The sequence below is a fragment of the Equus caballus genome, chromosome 2 (assembly GCF_041296265.1).
Source record: "Equus caballus isolate H_3958 breed thoroughbred chromosome 2, TB-T2T, whole genome shotgun sequence".
Classification (NCBI taxonomy): domain Eukaryota; kingdom Metazoa; phylum Chordata; class Mammalia; order Perissodactyla; family Equidae; genus Equus; species Equus caballus.
Window position 1 is genome coordinate 18,523,732 of NC_091685.1, and position 18,096 is coordinate 18,541,827.

The 18,096-nt window shown below is 38.7% G+C and overlaps 1 protein-coding gene across 48 annotated transcripts in view; it reads right to left on the reverse strand.

Annotated features, from left to right (window-relative positions):
* MACF1 (microtubule actin crosslinking factor 1) overlaps window positions 1-18,096 on the reverse strand; it is a 323,887-nt gene that overhangs the window by 42,205 nt on the left and 263,586 nt on the right. For 41 of the 48 annotated variants that reach the window (XR_011436445.1, XR_011436446.1, XR_011436443.1 and 38 more), the window contains 11 exons: window positions 11,846-12,007; window positions 11,481-11,651; window positions 10,691-10,857; window positions 7,276-7,435; window positions 6,594-6,920; window positions 5,582-5,666; window positions 4,807-5,048; window positions 3,923-4,129; window positions 2,431-2,550; window positions 1,874-1,981; window positions 272-490 (listed from right to left, as the gene is read on the reverse strand). Coding sequence is in view for 44 of the 48 variants with exons in the window: in XM_070260384.1 (XP_070116485.1) it covers window positions 272-490; window positions 1,874-1,981; window positions 2,431-2,550; window positions 3,923-4,129; window positions 4,807-5,048; window positions 5,582-5,666; window positions 6,594-6,920; window positions 7,276-7,435; window positions 10,691-10,857; window positions 11,481-11,651; window positions 11,846-12,007 (1,968 nt within the window). In the remaining 4 variants the exon portion in view is untranslated. The remainder of the gene's footprint in view (window positions 1-271; window positions 491-1,873; window positions 1,982-2,430; window positions 2,551-3,922; window positions 4,130-4,806; window positions 5,049-5,581; window positions 5,667-6,593; window positions 6,921-7,275; window positions 7,436-10,690; window positions 10,858-11,480; window positions 11,652-11,845; window positions 12,008-18,096) is intronic. The other 7 variants (XM_070260396.1, XM_070260401.1, XM_070260394.1 and 4 more) reach the window with 1 other exon arrangement.

Sequence of the window (18,096 nt, forward strand, 5' to 3'; positions counted from 1 at the left end):
AGATTTTAAATTCCCTTGAGGTTTACTTAGTTTTTCACTTCTGTAACACCCAGGCTTCTGACATCTTCATCTTATTCTTTGACTCACATTAAGGACAAAGGAAATAATTCAGATATGTATTTTTATGGTGCAAAGAAATTCTAACTGATAAAGAATTAACTTCATAACATAAACTTACACCTGGTAGGCACCAATAAATGTGTTGTTTTTGAATAAATTGTGAAGCCCATGTTCAGTTCTGCGATTAAACAAAACTTGGCAGGCTCCTTACCCTCATTTCCTCTTGCTGCTGCCTGAGCTGCTCATGATCAATAGCTGGAGGAGGTAATTGTGCTATTAGCGCTCGAGTTTCTTCAATCCAGGGGCTGAGCTCTTCATGAGTTTCCCAAAACTGGTTCACCAAGACCTGCGCCCGTTCTAGGCGGGCATAACGCTCGGAATTGAGCAGACTAATGGCTTCATATTGCTGTATTAGAGACTCTGTCTTTTCCTATGAACAACAATAAAAAGTGTAAATATTATTACTTCTTTTAAGAAAAAATGTACATTAAAAAGCCTAAAGGAACACACACTAAAATGTTAAAAAAATGGGTTAATCTAGTAAGATTACAAGTGATTTTTATTTTATCTGAATTTTCTAATTTTCCTATCAAAGTATTATTTCTAGAATTTTTTAAATATTAAAGTAGTTTCAAAGATAGTAAAACAGACAAGCACAACACAGCAAAATTAACCTTTTAGTGATGACACACAACTTTAGATACAGCATTATTACAATGGGTTAGTTTAAGACTGAACATCTCAGGGGCTATGATAGTCTTTGTCCGTCAATTTTCACTGGTCTTTTTTCCTCATAAAAAAGTTTCCACAAACTTGGCATTTATGTTTCATATGTTTAGGGTGAATAGCTTAATCAATTTATGAAGATTTCTGAGGAAACAGTGGCTAACCATACCCTTTACAAAAAACAAATAAAACTGGTCTACAAACTAACTCCCTTGGCCAACCCTTTTAGAAATGGGTATGATCTTTTAGAAGGGTCTGAACAAGGAATTAATATCTGCACATGGTTCTGAAAAATCTATCACAGATACCTGGAAAGGTAACTCAAAGATCACTCCTTATGGACTGAAGGTAAGTAGCAATTCCTATTATAAAGAAGATGGATTTGCAATATATTTCACATTATGCAATATGACTGTTTAGATATTTGTGAACACAGGGTTAGGAGCCTGAATTCTCCAGAACATCAAGTTGGACCTTAATACCACTATCAGTAATAGAGGGGGAAAAAATCTTAAACTATCATTTTCTTTTCTTTTCTTTTTATTTTTTTTAGGAAGATTAGCCCTGAGCCAACTGCTGCCCATCCTCCTCTTTTTGCTGAGGAAGGCCGGCCCTGAGCTAACATCCATGCCCATCTTCCTCAACTTTATATGTGGGATGCCTACCACAGCATGGCGTGCCCAGCGGTGCCATGTCCGCACCTGGGATCTGAACTGGCAAACCCCGGGCCACCAAGTGGAACATGTGCATTTAACCACTGCGCCACTGGGCCAGCCCCTCTTTTTTTTTTTTTTAAAGATTTTACTTTTCCTTTTTCTCCCCAGAGCCCCTGGGTACATAGCTGCATATTTTTTAGTTGTGGGTCCTTCTAGTTGTGGCATGTGGGATCCTGCCTCAGCATGGCCTAGATGAGCAGTGCCATGTCCATGCCCAGGATCCACACTGGCGAAACCCTGGGCCGCTGAAGTGAAGCGTGTGAACTTAACCACTCAACCACAGGGCTGGCCCCCTAAACTATCATTTTCAATTGTACTTCTGATTCACCATGATCAAGACAAGAAATGGTGAATAAATAAATGTAATTCACCTGTAATACAGCTTTTTGCTCCTCCCCACACGTGCCAAAGATTTCACCACGATGACTGAAGAGTTCATCCATTGAATCTTTGTGTCGAATGATGTCAATGGAGAAAGCCTTTGAAAAGGAAAATATAGTTAAGAAGTAAAAGGCCCCCAAGCATGTGTTAGTGAAAAGCTACACACAACCTATGAAAAATTCCTTGCTTTAATAAAGCCACATCAAAAATTGTTCTGACAGAGTCTGACACTTTGCTTATCCACACATCTTCAATGCTTATCTTTTAGTACCTTACAAAATACCTTCTCTCCTAAAAATCATCCAGAAAATTGCTAACTGTTCTTTCCTGGATTAAAGAGCCTTTTTCTCCCTTTTCACAAAGCAAAAAATCTCTTAATCTCTTTCTTATCCTAACCAAATATTTATAAAATTAATCTCTATCCACCATCATGACATTGAATCATCCCACTTGACTTGGGATAGCCAGAAACTCTCTCCTAGTCACTCTAAGCTACAGATGATTACACTTGCTCAGGGCACAGTGGACACATCAGTGTTATACTCACCTTCTGTACTTGCAGCTGAGCTGTGGTCTGGTCCTGTTCCAGGCGAATTGGACCCAGGGCCATCAGTTTCCGTTTTGTTTCAGCAACCCAAGCTAGTTCTGCATCAGCAGCTTGCTCATACTAATAGACATATTGAAGAAAAGGAACAAATTACATAGAGCCAAGGTCCTCCTTCTCAGAATTATAATTTATTCAACACAGACCTGGATCTTCAGTAATACAGTTTATATCTCACTAAGTAAAGCCCAAACTGGGGAGAATTTCATTAAATCACAAATCAAGATGTAGACAATTTAGAACTGATTTTATACCTCAACAAATATGAGTTGATCCTATTTCAACTTCTTCAGAAAGAAGTTCCAGAACCCAATTAGTGGTCCAACAGCTAGAAACAACAATGGAAACTGACACTCTCAAAAAGAAGTATACCTCTAATCAGAGTGCTTTTAGGAGACTGTGTTCTCTTCCTGTTAATCCTCTTTCTTACCCATAGACTGAACAATAGTTTTAGTCATATGTTTAAATATAAACATAACATGGCAGCAGACAGCTGAGTCAACTTAACTTCGAAATACTTACTCAGCTCAAGAAGTGTACGACCCCACGAGAACACCAAACCTTTCAACAGTTAGGCAATAACAAAGGAAAACCAAGAACATGTTGTGCTGTTCATGTGACTGCTGTTTGATGAGGGTCCCTCAATCGTTTATCTCTTCCTATTCAACTCTGCCAACCTACGCTAATATTTAAGGAGAAAAGTAAGTTTCTCCTAAGCACGATAAATTTCATACTGAAATACCCGGCCAAGACTAGGGACATCAATGAAAACATATTGGGGATGCACTTGGAGTTAGAGCAAACTTTTGTGTGGTTTACAAAGCATTTGCTTATCACTATGAAGTCAAGGAGGCTTTTTGTATTAATTTATTTCCTGCACCATGGCACATTAATAGGTGCATATCCAGATACAAAGAAAAACAAATAACTTTCCAGAAAGCAGCAAGGAAAAAAGATCGAGGGAAATATGACACCTGTGTTTACTGGGAGGGTTTTATTTTGGATGGCTCTGCTATTTCGGTTAGCATATTTGATAGCAATTATAGTTGCTGGTTCCTTCCCCTCTTCCATCTAATGCTAAAACAGTTGATTATGTCAAACTAAGATTGTGATACATTTAGCCCTTTTGGGTCTAGATATCATCTACTCTCATCACCATCTGCCTCTTAGAGGGCATTAGCTAAGAAGAGGGCTCATAAAGATTCTTCTCCAAGTTCTCTACTCACAAAGATCAAGTATTTTGAGTCAAACTAGATCCATCCTCACATACCTTTACCCAATCACTTCTTACCACTGAAATAATATGTTGTATCAGATTTAACTTGATCTCATTACTCCTATTTCTGAGCCTGTATTTATGTGGGACATAGTTTTGTACCTCACACATATACCCCTACTGCCTAAAACATTAAAGCAGGAGTATTATAAACATTACCTGTTGTGATCTCTGAATAGCAGCATCAATTTCATCCACCCTTTGTCCAATAGTGTCACTGACCAGCTTGTACTGCTCGTTGGCATCGGACACAAGTTTATCCAGCCCTTCTCTGGCTCTCCAGGGCACCAGCTCTAAGAGAGCACGGCTCACTTCATTCACTGTGTCCAACACCAGCCTGTGCTCCATGACCTCCTTCTTCAATTCCTAAGGAGGGGAAAAAAGTTTTCAGGCCATACCTTGCTAAATTAAGCACATTAGCAGCTGTGCGGGGTGAAAAGTGCTATCTCTACCACACATCCCAGCAGGGCTCTGACCTCCTTCCTTGACTTATTTTTTTCTTGTCTCAGATTTTTCAATCATTCCACAGCCTGACTTTAGGCTTAGCTGCTGCTTAGAACTGTGAGTCTTGACCCAGACTGTCTCTGGGTAAAACAAATAGTGCTGCTTTCTTTTTTCTCTGTACTTCAATAGAAATGATAAATAATGCTTTAAACCATAGGCATTTAACTCAACAAGCACCTGCACAGTATTTCTGTACATTGAGAACTACACTAGATCCTACAGAGAATCAAACATAACCATGAAGCACTCTTTAGAGAATGAATCGTGAAAGCAAATGCTAAAATGTTACACACGAAGCAAACTTCCTAGGGATTGGGATTCAATCTTTTTTCTTCTTCAGCCCATAACAGGTGGTCTTATTTGGGCCGGCTTTATGTAAAATCTTATTGTCCACGAGTAAACAAGAAAGGAGGTAGGCAGAAATTTTTGGTTCAAATTTAAGGTAAAGCTAGTTGGTGATGAAACTTAAAAATCTGAACCTAAAGATTCTGACTCAAAGGAAAACTTTTTTCCATTTACAGTGTGAAATGACAGCTCACCTTCTGTCTTTGCTGAAACTGGGGTATTTGCTCTCCTGTGGGAGACTGTCCTCCACTGGCTGCCAGTTCCTCCTCCACCTCCCTCAGCCACCCGGTCAGTTCCTCATAAGTAGACTGGAACTTGGTGGCCAGCTGCCGGGCTTGCTCTAAAGTTCTGAGGGCCTTGGAGCTAGTGACTGTGATGTCTGCATAGCGAGTCTTTATTCCGTCCAGCTTCTCTTGGATAAGCAATACTTCTTCACCTGTGGGAGACAGCACACAATTATTCATATTTAAGAGGACATGAGGGAGTCCCTTTCTGGGTATGAGGAAGTCCCTTTAATCCCCCTTTCTTCAAATCAGAGCTTCAATTTTATACAGGAGCTCTCTCTATCATAGTGATTTCACCTAGCGTCTCACACTAAAGGAGGTGGGAAATAAATCTTTCAAGTGATAAAAGAAGCCACTTCTGAGATTATTAAGATCTGACTTGGTCTGCAGGTGTTTCTAGATGTTCCCAGTACCTTTCAGTGAATGCTGGCATTTGACATATTGAAGGGCAGGGGGAGTTATCATCTATAATCAGATGTGAGACAACAAAGCTTCTAGTTTTTAAAAGATTTAACAGGAAACAGAAACCCAGGCAGCCAGCTTCCCAGGAGCACGTGGTAATAAAATCAGTGAATAGTAACCTCCTACATACAAAGCGAAGTGGCCAGTGCAGGGTGTTTACTTCTCTGGATATGCGATTGTCTGTTGACCATAGAGGTGCTAAAAGATGCACTTTTCAAAGTACCTGTGGTTTGTTTTAGAAGAGCCTGACCATTTTTAATAGCTTGATCTACATTCTTCTTTCTATTAACAATTTCTTCATTTAAAGCCTGAAAGGAAAGAATACCATTAATCCTAAAACTATGGCACAAGAAAGGGAAAGAAATGTGAGACCTTTAAGAGGCCAAATTTAAAGAGATGAATACTACTTTACTTTAAAAGTCAGGTATTTGATTCCTGCATTATCCCTTGTTGTCCCATTAATTACTCAAAATAATTAAATCAGATACTTATAGGTGAGCTTTCCTTCGTAGTGGATGACAAGAGATTGAGGATTAAATTAGCTTTACCAATCTACTGGTATCTAACCTGAACCCAAGGTAGAAGTAGAATTCAGCAAAAAGTCTACTAATTCCACAACAAAGAATCAGACGGAGAGTTCAAGAAGAAAGCAAGAACAGGCTAAGTTAGGATCCCAGTAACAACTCTTAATATTTGAAGTCAATGAAGCAGAAGAATCTTAGATTATTAAAAATAAAAACTGCTTTGCCTATTTTTACCATCCCCAAAGAAATTTCATAAAAATGGCAAATTTTTCTTTCTACTAAGATGACACAGAATGCCTGGAATTTGAACATATATCTAGAAATATTTTAAAAGTTACAGCTATATTACCAAACCCTGGGCAGTATTTAGGTAATCTGGCTTTGTTAAAGTACATTCTCTCTCATACAATCGCTTAAATGGAAACTGAGTAATATAGTACCTAATGATGTAAAACAGGAGGTGGAATTGAGATGGCCCCTGACTATACTCTGGATCATCTTCTAGAATTATTGATTCAGTTTGTTAAATACAAGTATTCCCACGGACTCATCAAAAAACAGTTTAGTCCTTAGCAACAAGTCTATAAATACGAACTTGTATATAAAGTTGAAATGTTTGAAATTAAAAAGAAAAAGAAGTGAAAAGAAACATAAATCAAAATTACAAAATAATTTAGTAACATAACCAGTAAGAATGGAAAACATGAATACCAGGTGATCAGCATGCTGTTTCTGCAGGACATCCTGTCTGTAATCCTTTACGAACACTGAACTGAGCTTGTCCTCAACCTCAGCCAGCCAGTTGAGCACCTCCACCTCATCCTCCCCGAAAAGCCTAGCGTTAGACAGTGCTTGTTCAAGCAGGGCTGCTTTCCGACAGCACCGGTCTTGAATCTCACAGTATCGGGCCTGCAATGAGTCTAGCTTTTCTGAGAGCACGCCCTGTTCTGCAGAGCATGTCAGGGAGGAGAGGGACTGCCCAATTTTGACTGCCTGGTGCACATCTGTTGCATGGCTTTCTATTTCTTCCTCCAGAGCCTGGAAATTCAGATGGAAAAGTGAATAACAGAAACAAAATAAATGAAAAGTAAACATAAAACAATGAATAACAAATGATCTAATGAATTAAATAATAATATAAAAAGTTCACCTACTGAAAGGCAAACATAATATAAAAATTGAGAACAAAAGCTTTTTTTTGATGGTAGCCTATTAGTTGATTTCTATTTTTACTTCAAGGATGTGAATATTCCAATTAATAATTTGACCATATTTTAAATTAAACTTACAAAACCCCACAAAACACATTTTCTAGAACACTGCAGGCGGTTTTCTAATTTCTAGACTTTCCAATTCCAGTTGTGTGTTTCCATCTACCATAACTACTTCCTACCTTGTGCCGAATGATCTGCTGCTGTATTTTGGCAGTCTGAGTGCCAACAGGTTCTGAGTTAGCGAGCTTTTTCTCTGTGACAGATAAGAAGTCAGAAATAGGCTCAGCTGTCTCATGAAATTGTTTGGCCAGAACCAGGATATCTTCCAGCTGTTTTTGCCTACACAAATATATAGAACAAGCTGCTCAGGCAAAAAGTCACATTAAGTCTGATAACAGTACTATATTCAGTAAAGGACCCATCTTTACTAGATACATTTTAAACTTCAATAGTAAACAGAACACACTTTACTGGTTTTTTTTTTAAAGATTTTATTTTTTCCTTTTTCTCCCAAAGCCCCCTGGTACATAGTTGTATATTTTAGTTGTGGGTCCGTCTAGTTGTGGCATGTGGGATGCCACCTCAGTGTGGCCTGATGAGCGGTGCCATGTCGGCACCCAGGATCCGAACCGGCAAAACCCTGGGCCGCCGAAGCAGAGCTCAGGAACTTAACCATTCGGCCATGGGGCTGGCCCCCACTTTACTGTTGTAAAGGTAGTCACAAGCATTGCTTTATTTTGATTCTGTCGTAACCTTGGCAAGGTAGGCAGAATAAAGATCCCACTATTACAAAAGAGCAGACAGACCCTGAAGGGTTAAAGAAAGATTTGTCCAAGTCACTCAGTGAGTAGCCATAATACAATGAAAACCAGAATCAGACTTTCCAAAGCTCTTTTTCCTATGGAAAGTAGCACCTGCACCATCTGAACACATGACCAAAATAAAGTTTAAAAGAGTCAAAAAAAAAATCACCGGTCTTCATTTCTGTCACTGCTACCTTCATTTGTGAGGCAAGAGCAGAGAACATTTGAAGAGCAAAGGCAGACTATGAACTAAAAGTCTCTTCCTATCTCCCCAAATCCAGTCAGGTTTCTAGTAATTTCAAGTCCAGCCATAACTTTGAATCCAGATTAAGGCAAAAAATGATCTCAGACTAAGCTGAATTTGCAAACACAAATGGCAGCCCAAAGAACTACAGACTTTATAGCTCACTTGGAATCTTAAATCTTATTTAATATAACATCCACACTGAGCTTGGATTTCAAGCACCCGATAGATTAAAAGTAGCAAATTACAAAAGGAAAAAGAAGCCTGAATGTTGGAGGCAGCCTGCTAAAAGAGATAGAAAACAACCCCAGAACTGTATTAGCATAAAGATGAATTTTATTATTGAAATTAATAATGAAAGGCCATAATGATGACTTTCAGTCATTAAGAACAGACTAAATGCAATGTCATTTCAAAAGGCCTGGGGGTATATGATATACTTTAGTTCAGCAAACCTTTACTGAACACATACTTCGTGCCAGGTCCTACGCTGGGTACCCTGGACAAACTAATTTTAATAAGAAATGATTTAAATATAAAGATTTGCCATTTTAATTATCTGGAAATTCAATTAAGTTTAAATAGAAAGAAAAAAGTATTTCTAGATGCTATTTTTAAATGTCAATGTAAAGTATAGAATTTCCTTTCTTAGTTTATGCCAGCTTTCAAAATACATCTTTAATTAAGACAACTAAGACATATAATCTTAAAGATTATTAAACTAAAATTTCATTTAAAAAAAGTGCCACTAATTTCTATGTCTTTCTGCCTCATCTCTGATTTTGGAATCTGAAAGTCTGAAGAACTCAATGTAATAGGATTTGGGGTAGCAAAGAGAAACGCTAAAATAATTTAGAGGCATCAAAAATCCAACATTAAAGAATTGAAATAAAAGATTTTTGGATATAAAAATGAAGCTGCTCTTGGTATTTCTCTTTAAAATATTGGCCCAGAAGCTTTGTTAGACTAAGAGGATGGAAGCAGGTGGGGTAGAAGGAAAGAATCATAAAAAGATACTTTAGAAACAGATCCTGACTTTAACGACCTTATGGACCTGGGAGATAAGTACATAAAATAATGACTATAATACAAGGTACAGATAGCTATGGCAGTTAAGAGGAAGGTGAAGTTATTCTATGCTTGGGGAATAAAGAAAACCTTCATAGAAGAATTAGGAAACTGATAGAAGATACTGAAGAATAGAATATGGCTTACTTTACCTATAATACAAGGAGTGAAAAGAATATTGGAAACTAAGAAAGGTAGGTTAGGGCCAGATGGTAGAGGGCTTTGAATGTTGAGTTAAAGGGCTTAGATTTTATTTTATAGGCCACAGGGAGTCATTAAATGTTTCTGAGCACACAAAGAGGAGAAGGCTGAGGGTAAGTGGCAGTAGAGTGATAAGTGATTAGTTAGCTAGGAAGCTACCTCAGGTGAGTCACCTCCTGTGAACTAGTCCAGGTGAGAGCTGGTAAGTCATGAACAGAGGTAGGTGAGGGGGAATCAGAGGAACGGATGGATAGGAAAGACACTGTAGAAGTAAAATGGACAGAATTTAGCATCCTGATAGATGTGGGATACAAAGCAGGGGGGAAGGTAAAAATGGGGTTGAGGTTTTAAGCCTAAGTAACTGGAAGGTTAATGGTACTGTTGGTGGAAATGGACACAGAGAGAGAGAAGATAAAAAGTGCAATTTGGAAATAAAAAGTTGAACTCTTTCATTTTGGGTACTAACATGGGTAGGCAATACTTGGTAACTCAGATAAGAAATAAGCAAGCCATGGGCAGGTGGGAGTAAAGAGACTGAAGAGGGAGTTGTTTGAAGACTGCTGTTGGCTACCTAGAAAACCGAAAGGATGCAATAATACACAATCAACTCTACTACGCTCATGCTAATTTCTGATTAGCTGGCATTTATTCTCAAAACTGGGGACAGTATAATCCCAGAGTAAAGACATTCGTGTGACTTATTAAGCTCAAATGTCATTGGGGTAACTTATAGCTATGGAAAGAGAAAGTACTTCCTTGGAGGAGGAGGCCTGACTTTTGGCCATTTATTGAAGAAAGTCTACACTTTTGAATGTCCGTATATTGAACAGAACCACAGACTAACTCCTAGATGCAAAAACATCTAATATTAGGACAAGCTAACAGAAAAGAAATATGATAAATTTCAGGTCCAAGGATCAAAAGCATTATTTATAAATATGAAAGGAAAAAAATCTGCTTTAAAAATTCAGAAAATAACTTGGCTGGATTGTAGGAGTCTGCGTCTGTCATACTGCAGCAGAACAACAATGCAGAGCAATGAATCTTCCAGTTCTCAGAAATTTATGGAGTACCTGAGGCTCATTTCCTGAGAATTATTATGGTTATGAGGATCATCTCTAAAAACTTATCCCTCTCCAAGATAAAAGCCATTAAATACCTTCCAAAGCTCCTGTATGAATCATCCAGGAGCTTTTAGAGCACCTCGGTGATAGCAAGTCCAAAATAGGACGAAACAAGCATTCTCTGACCCATGCCTCAAAAACCCTTTGGCCTTACCTGGCCGCTGCCTTGCTGAGCAGTCCAGTCCATCTACTTTCAAGACTCTCCAACTGTCCAGTAATTTTCTCTCTATCAGCCAGCTCAGCTGACTGGGCTATTCTGCCTCCTTCTGCTTGAAGCATCTCTACTGTGGCCTTTCGATCATCTAAGAGCCGCTGGAGCAACTAGTGAATACACGGTTAAAGAGAATGAAAAGTGGTAACACGGGGTCACTTTAAAATCTGAAATGAGGAAGAAAAAACCCAACAAAAAAATCCAAATAACCCCACCCTGCCAAACCCTAAGTTTAACTGAAGTATTTTTTTCATCCTGAGGCAAAAACATGAGACACAGCATAGTTCCTACCACCCACATAAACTTTTCATCCACTTAAGTTTTTAAATGGAGCAGTGACTGTCATTATGTGACTTACAGGGAACTTACTTTGAACCAAGAGAAAAATGCACTGAAATGGAAATTAAGCCAACAAAAAATATAGACAGAACCGTATACATGATATAGAACATTATTTAGAATATTGCTGACCCTGAAAACACCATAAATCTCTTAAGATAAAAGCTGTGACTGAAATACTGAAATAGGATTGTTCAGTCCAATATAAGCCACAGTAAATCAGTAGATTAAAGTAAGATGATGAAAATCAATTTCCACCTTTCTTTTCAGGATCACACAAAGTAGGTTAGGATTCTACTGAAACTCCTGAATATGCTCCTTAAACTGTAAGCAAATACGTTGTCTGCCACTCCCTACGGCTGTTACAGTTCACTGTCCCAACATTCTCACTCACCTTCTGTTCTTGGATCTGTGCTTTCACCACTTTATACTCAGCAGATGGAGGTTTCTGATTGGCTATGAGCTCCTCAGTGTCTGCCAACCAGCTGAGCAATGGCTCCAAGGCATCTTGAAACTTCCCACAATGCAACAAAGCCTCCTGCAGTTGTGCAATTCTTTGTGCAACCTGTATCACAGACACAGAGGCTCATTTTGAGAAATGAGAGAGCTTTTTAAATTTCTACTGACCCCTCTTCCCAACTACAGAATGCAACTGGTAAATTTTTATTTGCATTCAGGTTCCAGGGCAAACTTAGATTTAGATCTCTCTTCTCTATACCCTCTGTTCCCAGGACACTCTTAACCCTCATCGCCACTCACTTTTTTATTCAGCGTGTTCCATCGAGCATTGATCTCTTCCATGTCATGTTCCAAACCTTGCACATCACAGTTTTTTCCAGCACTCTGAATCAATCCCTGGCCAATTCCATTCACCTGCTGTAATTTCATCTGAAGAGGATCCACTTGTTCTTTCTGAAACATCTAGATAATTGCAAGGCAAAGATGATTTAATCTAAAGGCAGTAAGACCCTCTACACCACACAGTGTGGAGTTATTCTTGGGAGATTTATGATTTAATGAAGGAGGGCCAGGGATAAAAAGAGAAAACAAGTCATTTGCACAGGGAACTATCAAGGAAACATGTAGTTTCATACTTCAATACATCCCTCCTATGGACAAGTAATTACAGAGAGTTATGGTACCACTTAGGTCTTTAACCCAGTGACTCACGGTTTCTGTTTTTTGCTTTTGTTTTTAATCTGCTTGCTTAATTTTTAATGCAAAAAGCTATAGAGAATAGAGAAGCATCAACCTCAAGATATCATAAAAGTGATGTATATCAATTCTAAAAGGGAAGAATGATATCAATTGACTAGCATTTAAGATTAAAAATACCTTGGGGAATAGCTTTAACTGACCACTGATATATGCAATGCTCTTCTCTGACTAGGGCTAATAATTCAATTAGCCAAAATATATTAACGGTGTGAAAAATGCCAACCTCATAACTTAATCCCCCTGTGGCCATTTAACTCCATTCTGTTCCAGGGCCACAGACCACACACAGCCAATAATCCCGAAACAGTATTCCTCTGATTACAGAGGGAAACAAGCCAATAATACTGGGAAACGTCCTTCACAACTTCAGACACATACTCTGAGTAAGATGCAGATATACATGAAATATTTTTAAAATAATGATACTGTATATCCATGTTCACCGTGAAACAATGGAATTTTAAAACAATGTGAACAAGTGTAACGAGCAATATGCATATTTTTTTCTACTACAGTTAAGCTCCATTATGACTCAGAAATTGCTAGAAGGAAACAAAGAGAAGAAAATGGCACTTTTGCCACTCTAATGGTATTAGGGAAAGAATAAAATAAATATTTGTCCCTAAGATCAGATTTCTCTCAATGTTCAGAGGATAAAATCAGCTATATTCCACTAGTCTGGGTCTACTTCTATTCTTTTTTCTTCCACAAAAAGTTCCTTCAGTTTCAGTGAGACAGGTGAGTCATTAAAAGTCAAAGGATGACAGAAAGAGGAAGAGGACAAAAATAAATGTACAAGAAAATTGTAAGTTTGGGTAAGACTAATTTTGGTTCACATGAAACCACAGATCACACTAGGATTAGGAAACTGATTCTAGAAAGAATGGTCTATGGCTAGATAAGTGAGTCACTAGGAAGGAAAACCCCAGGAAACTCTGAAATAGGATGGTTACAAAGGTAATTACCAGTGGGCTTCATTTTATACCGTAATTTGATTACACTATATTTTGTTAGGCAACACTACAAGGCAGTTCTGCTAAAAATGACTGTTTTTCCAACAACATAGTTCCCAGAAAAAGCAAGTGCTATGATTCCATTTTGTAGTAAAGATGTTTTCACTGTAGAAAATCAGAGCAGAGGGAAAAAAAACAATCCCCATGTTTTAAGCTGCCTGGGTGGTGGGGTGGGGGTTGGAGAGGCAAAGCAGCAGAAAGCCAAAGGTACAGAGGGATGACGTCAAAACCACACAGAAGGGCCTCCTTTTACCCAATAATCAAATCCTGTCTCATACTCTGACATTTAAATTCTGTGCTGTCCAACATGGTGGCCAGCAGCTACATGTGGCTATTTAAATTAACTAAAAATTCAGTTCCTCAGTCACACTAGCCACATTTCATGTGGTCAATAGCCACATGTGGCTAGTGCTTACTGTACTGGGTAGCACAGACGAATATCTCCATCTTGGCAAGAAGCCCTACGGATAGAGATGTAAACGAAACAGAAGAAAAATATATTTAAATAGTTTAATAATCTCTTTCACATAATAGAGCTGATTCTTTTTAAAAAATTTGGGGCTGGCCTGGTGGCGTAGTGGTTGAGTTTGCGTACTCCACTTTGGTGGTCCAGGGTTCACGGGTTCAGATCCTAGGTATGGACCTAGCACTGTTCATCAAGCCATCCCACATAAAATGGAGGAAGATTGGCAGAGATGTTAGCTCAACGACAATCTTCCTCAAGCAAAAAGAGAAAGATTGGAAACAGACGTTAGCTCTGGGCCAATCTTCCCCACGCAGGGAAAAATAAAAAGGATTTACTTTTCTTATGAACATTTCCGGCAGGAGCATTAGAGATTCCTTCGTTTCCCACCTCTGCTCTATGGATTAAGTTGACAGGGAATGGGTATTTGCCTCATCTTTTTTCAGAAGTTTAAAAATGTATGAAAACATCTGTAAATAAATACTAACTAAATATTTATTCTGAACACAAGTGAAGAGAATGTTAAAGAAAGTAAATTTGAAAACACTTGTTCCCTTCTCTCAACTCCCAAATAAAGCTGTTTTGAAAAACCGGCACTTTTACATACATTAAAATTCCTACTCCTTAGTATTTCAATGGGACTGTGCCATGTTATTAACTAACCAGTGCTGGCAGACATTTTCCAGAGCGGAACACTAGTAAAATTATTGCAAGGCTGTAAGATGCAACAGAGACATAAAACAGAAAATTTCCCAAAGAACTTAGAACACTTTTATCTTTGGTAATACCACATTTGCCCAGTTTTCTTCCTGACTGGTCTTTTTTTTGAGGTCCGTTGCTCTCTTTCTCTTCTGGACCTCCAAATGTTAGTCTTTGGGGGTGGAGATAAGGGCAGGATGTCATCATGGGCCCTCTTCTCATTCTATACTCTCTTCTAGGCAATTCCGTCCATTCCTATGGCTTTAAATATTAACCATGACAAATGCTTATGACTCTAAAATTTGTGTGTGTGTATTATATATATATATATATATCTCCTCTGAGTCTCAAATCTATATATCCAACTGCTTTCTTAATACTGCCACACAAATGAATCACAGGCATCTCAAACCTAACCATTCCAAAACTGAACAGTACCTCCTACTTTCCTCTCCCCCAAAATCTGTTCTTCCCTAAATCAACAATTTACTACCACTCCCCGCGCCCACCATTCACTCAAGTTGTACAAGGGAAGCTGGAAGCCATTCTTGATGACTCCCCCTCCCTCCCTCCCAACATGAAAGCCATTATCAGGTCTTGTTGATTCTACTTCCAAAATATATCTTGAATTCATCCAATTGTCTTCAAATCCACTGACATCTTCCTAGTCCGAGCCACCTGGACAATAGCAGTAACCTAGCAGGCCTCTCTACTCTATCCTTGATCCTCTATAATCCATTCTATACATAGTAGCCAGTGTGATTTTTTAAAAAATTTGCAAGCCATTCAGTGTTTTCCGTATTTCATGCCAATTATCATAATACAAATCACTGAAATATAAGACAAAAGAAATCAGAGATTTATAAACTCCCAAAACACTGAGAATGGTTACTGTCAGTGTGGAATGGTTTTCCCTATCCTTAAGCCAATAGCAATCTTTAAAAAATGTAAATAAAATAATTTCACTCCTGTAGTTAAAAATCTTTCGATAGCTTTTCACAGCTTTTAAGGCACAGATCCTTTCAAGGCCTTCTTTCTCAGTCCCTGCACTGCCTGACCCCTTCCTACCTCTCCAGATTTACTTCAAGATACTCTTTTGAAACCCTTGCTTGCTGTGGTCTAGCCACTTGTCCTTCTTTTAGTTCTAACGTGCCAAGCTCTTCCCAGCTCCCATTTTCTTTATCTGGAATTTTCTTCCCTCTGACTCTTTGCCTAAGTAACTTCTATTTATCCTTCAGGTTTTAGTTTTAAAAAAGCCTTACCCTGGCACCACAATTGAAATTAAATACCCCTATTATTTCTTATCATAGCCTTTATTTTTCACTCAAAGCATTTGCCACAATTTGTAACTACATATTTATGTCATTTTTGCTTAATGTCTGCCTCCCTCACTATAGTATAAGTTCCCCATGGGCAGGGACCATGGCGATTCTATTCACTGCAGGAGCCTCAGTACTGGCACAGAGTAGGTGTGCAACAAATATTTATCCAGTGAACGAACAAATCCTTGTATAGAAAAGGTGTTAAGGAAAGCAAACAAATCCATAAGAGTGCTGCTGATCAGCTGAGCATTCAAATACTGAACTGAGATTGTGGGGCTCCTCAATTTTTGCTTAAAAAGACCTTCTTTGCAAATTTTAATTTTATAGAATCCTTATTTTATAAAAAAGATTTTTTCTTCCATTGAACCAGTTGACTGGAAACAAGACCATGAAGTCTATAAATGAGAAGAGGGTTTAAATAACCACAGATTGCTCTCAGTGGGCCCAGAATCCCACTATAGAAATATGGGGCTGGCGCCGTGGCCTAGTGGTTAAGTTCAGCACACTCCACTTCAGCAGCCTGGGTTCAGATCCCAGGCACAGACCTACACCACTTGTCAGCCACGCTGTGGCAGCGACCCACATATAAAATAGAGGAAGACTGGCACAGATGTTAGTTAGCTCAGGGCTAATCTTGCTCAAGGAAAAAGAAAAAAAAAAGATAACAAACAAGTTCTGGCATTTTGCTGCTTCTACCAAACTCTCTTGTTATTGTTGTTAGAATATTTTATTTCTATTTCTCCTATCTATTTTAACCACATATACATGTGTACATTTGTACACACGTACACGTACACACAGAGGCTCTAAGCTAAATCACATTCTGGGTATAATGAACTGCCGAGTTCTAACTGTCTATGTATAAAAATGACACTTCAAATGCTTCTAAGGAACTCTTTTGGAAGAAATGAAATCCATACATCTCTCATCTTGGAAAACCTTTTTCTCAATAATATTTCACCAATTTAGCTAAGTCTGTATACTCATATCACCTCAATAATGCTATTTGTTTTGTTTCAATAAATATTTTCAAAATAGCCTCTCTACATTCTTATTGGTTAACAGTCCTGGCTGAGGCTATGGCTTAGATTTCCCCTTTTGTACACAAATGTAGGGATCTGCTTGCTTCCAGATATTCCATAAAGTAACCACATTTCAAAGATGATGGACAATCTTGCAGCTGGGCTACTATTTCCTTCTCCTGTCACTTATATCAGGCAATATTTCATAAAATGACTACCTCTTGCAGCTGGAAAGATCCTTAGAGATTACCAAGCCCCATATACTCATTTTGTAGATGTGGAAACAGAGAACCCAGAGACTGATACTAAAGGTTTCTCTGAATTTTTTTCCTTTACACAGATTTGACTGACTCATAAATTTAATCCCTGTATTTCATTGATTATTGCCGTAGGCTTTATACTAGAAATATTCTGTTTAATCAAGAATGCCAGTGACTGGACAAGTTACTGGGATCTGTGTGTGTCAATCTCAAATTCAGGAAAACTCAGAAAACTGAATCAAATCCATCAGAATGAAGGGTAATGCATTCTAATTTGATGGGACACTATATTACAAAATAATTGGTGAAGCCCAAGGTGACACCACCAACACTCAGCTAAGCAGGAGGATCTGTGGCAAAGTTGGCAGCTTATGGCCCACAAAAAAATGATTTTTGGAGGCCAGCCCAGTGGCATAGTGGTTACATTCACGTGTTCCCCTTTGGCATCTCAGGGTTCACAGGTTCGGATCCCAAGCGGGGACCTAAACACCACTCTCAAGCCATGCTGTGGTGACATCCCACATACAAAACAGAGAAGACAGGCACGGATGTTAGCTCAGGGACAATCTTCCTTAAGCAAAAAGAGCAAGATTAGCAACAGATGTTAGCTCAGGGCCAATCTTCCTCACCAAAAAAGCCCCCCAAAACAAAAGTAAGATGACTTTTCATTGCTGGTAGCTCTATGTTTAACTGATGCTCTAGCTGACTAAGGCTGCCCCGAAAGGCACTGCAATAGGGTGGATAAGGGAACCCATCTGCCTTGTAGCATCTGTGGATAGTCAGGAGATGATATTCATCCATTCAGTCAGTCAACAGTGAATGCCTGCTAAGAGGAAGGCCCTGTTTTGAGTCCCGGGGATGGTATAAAATCAAAACCACCTCTGCACTCAGTAATCCTTGACTGTATTAGATTAGATTAAATTTCTAACTCCTTCACTCCTTACCGTTGACCAAATGACACCAGGGCAGCGAACTGTAGAAAGCTCCCAATCTCAAATTCCTTTGACCGGAAG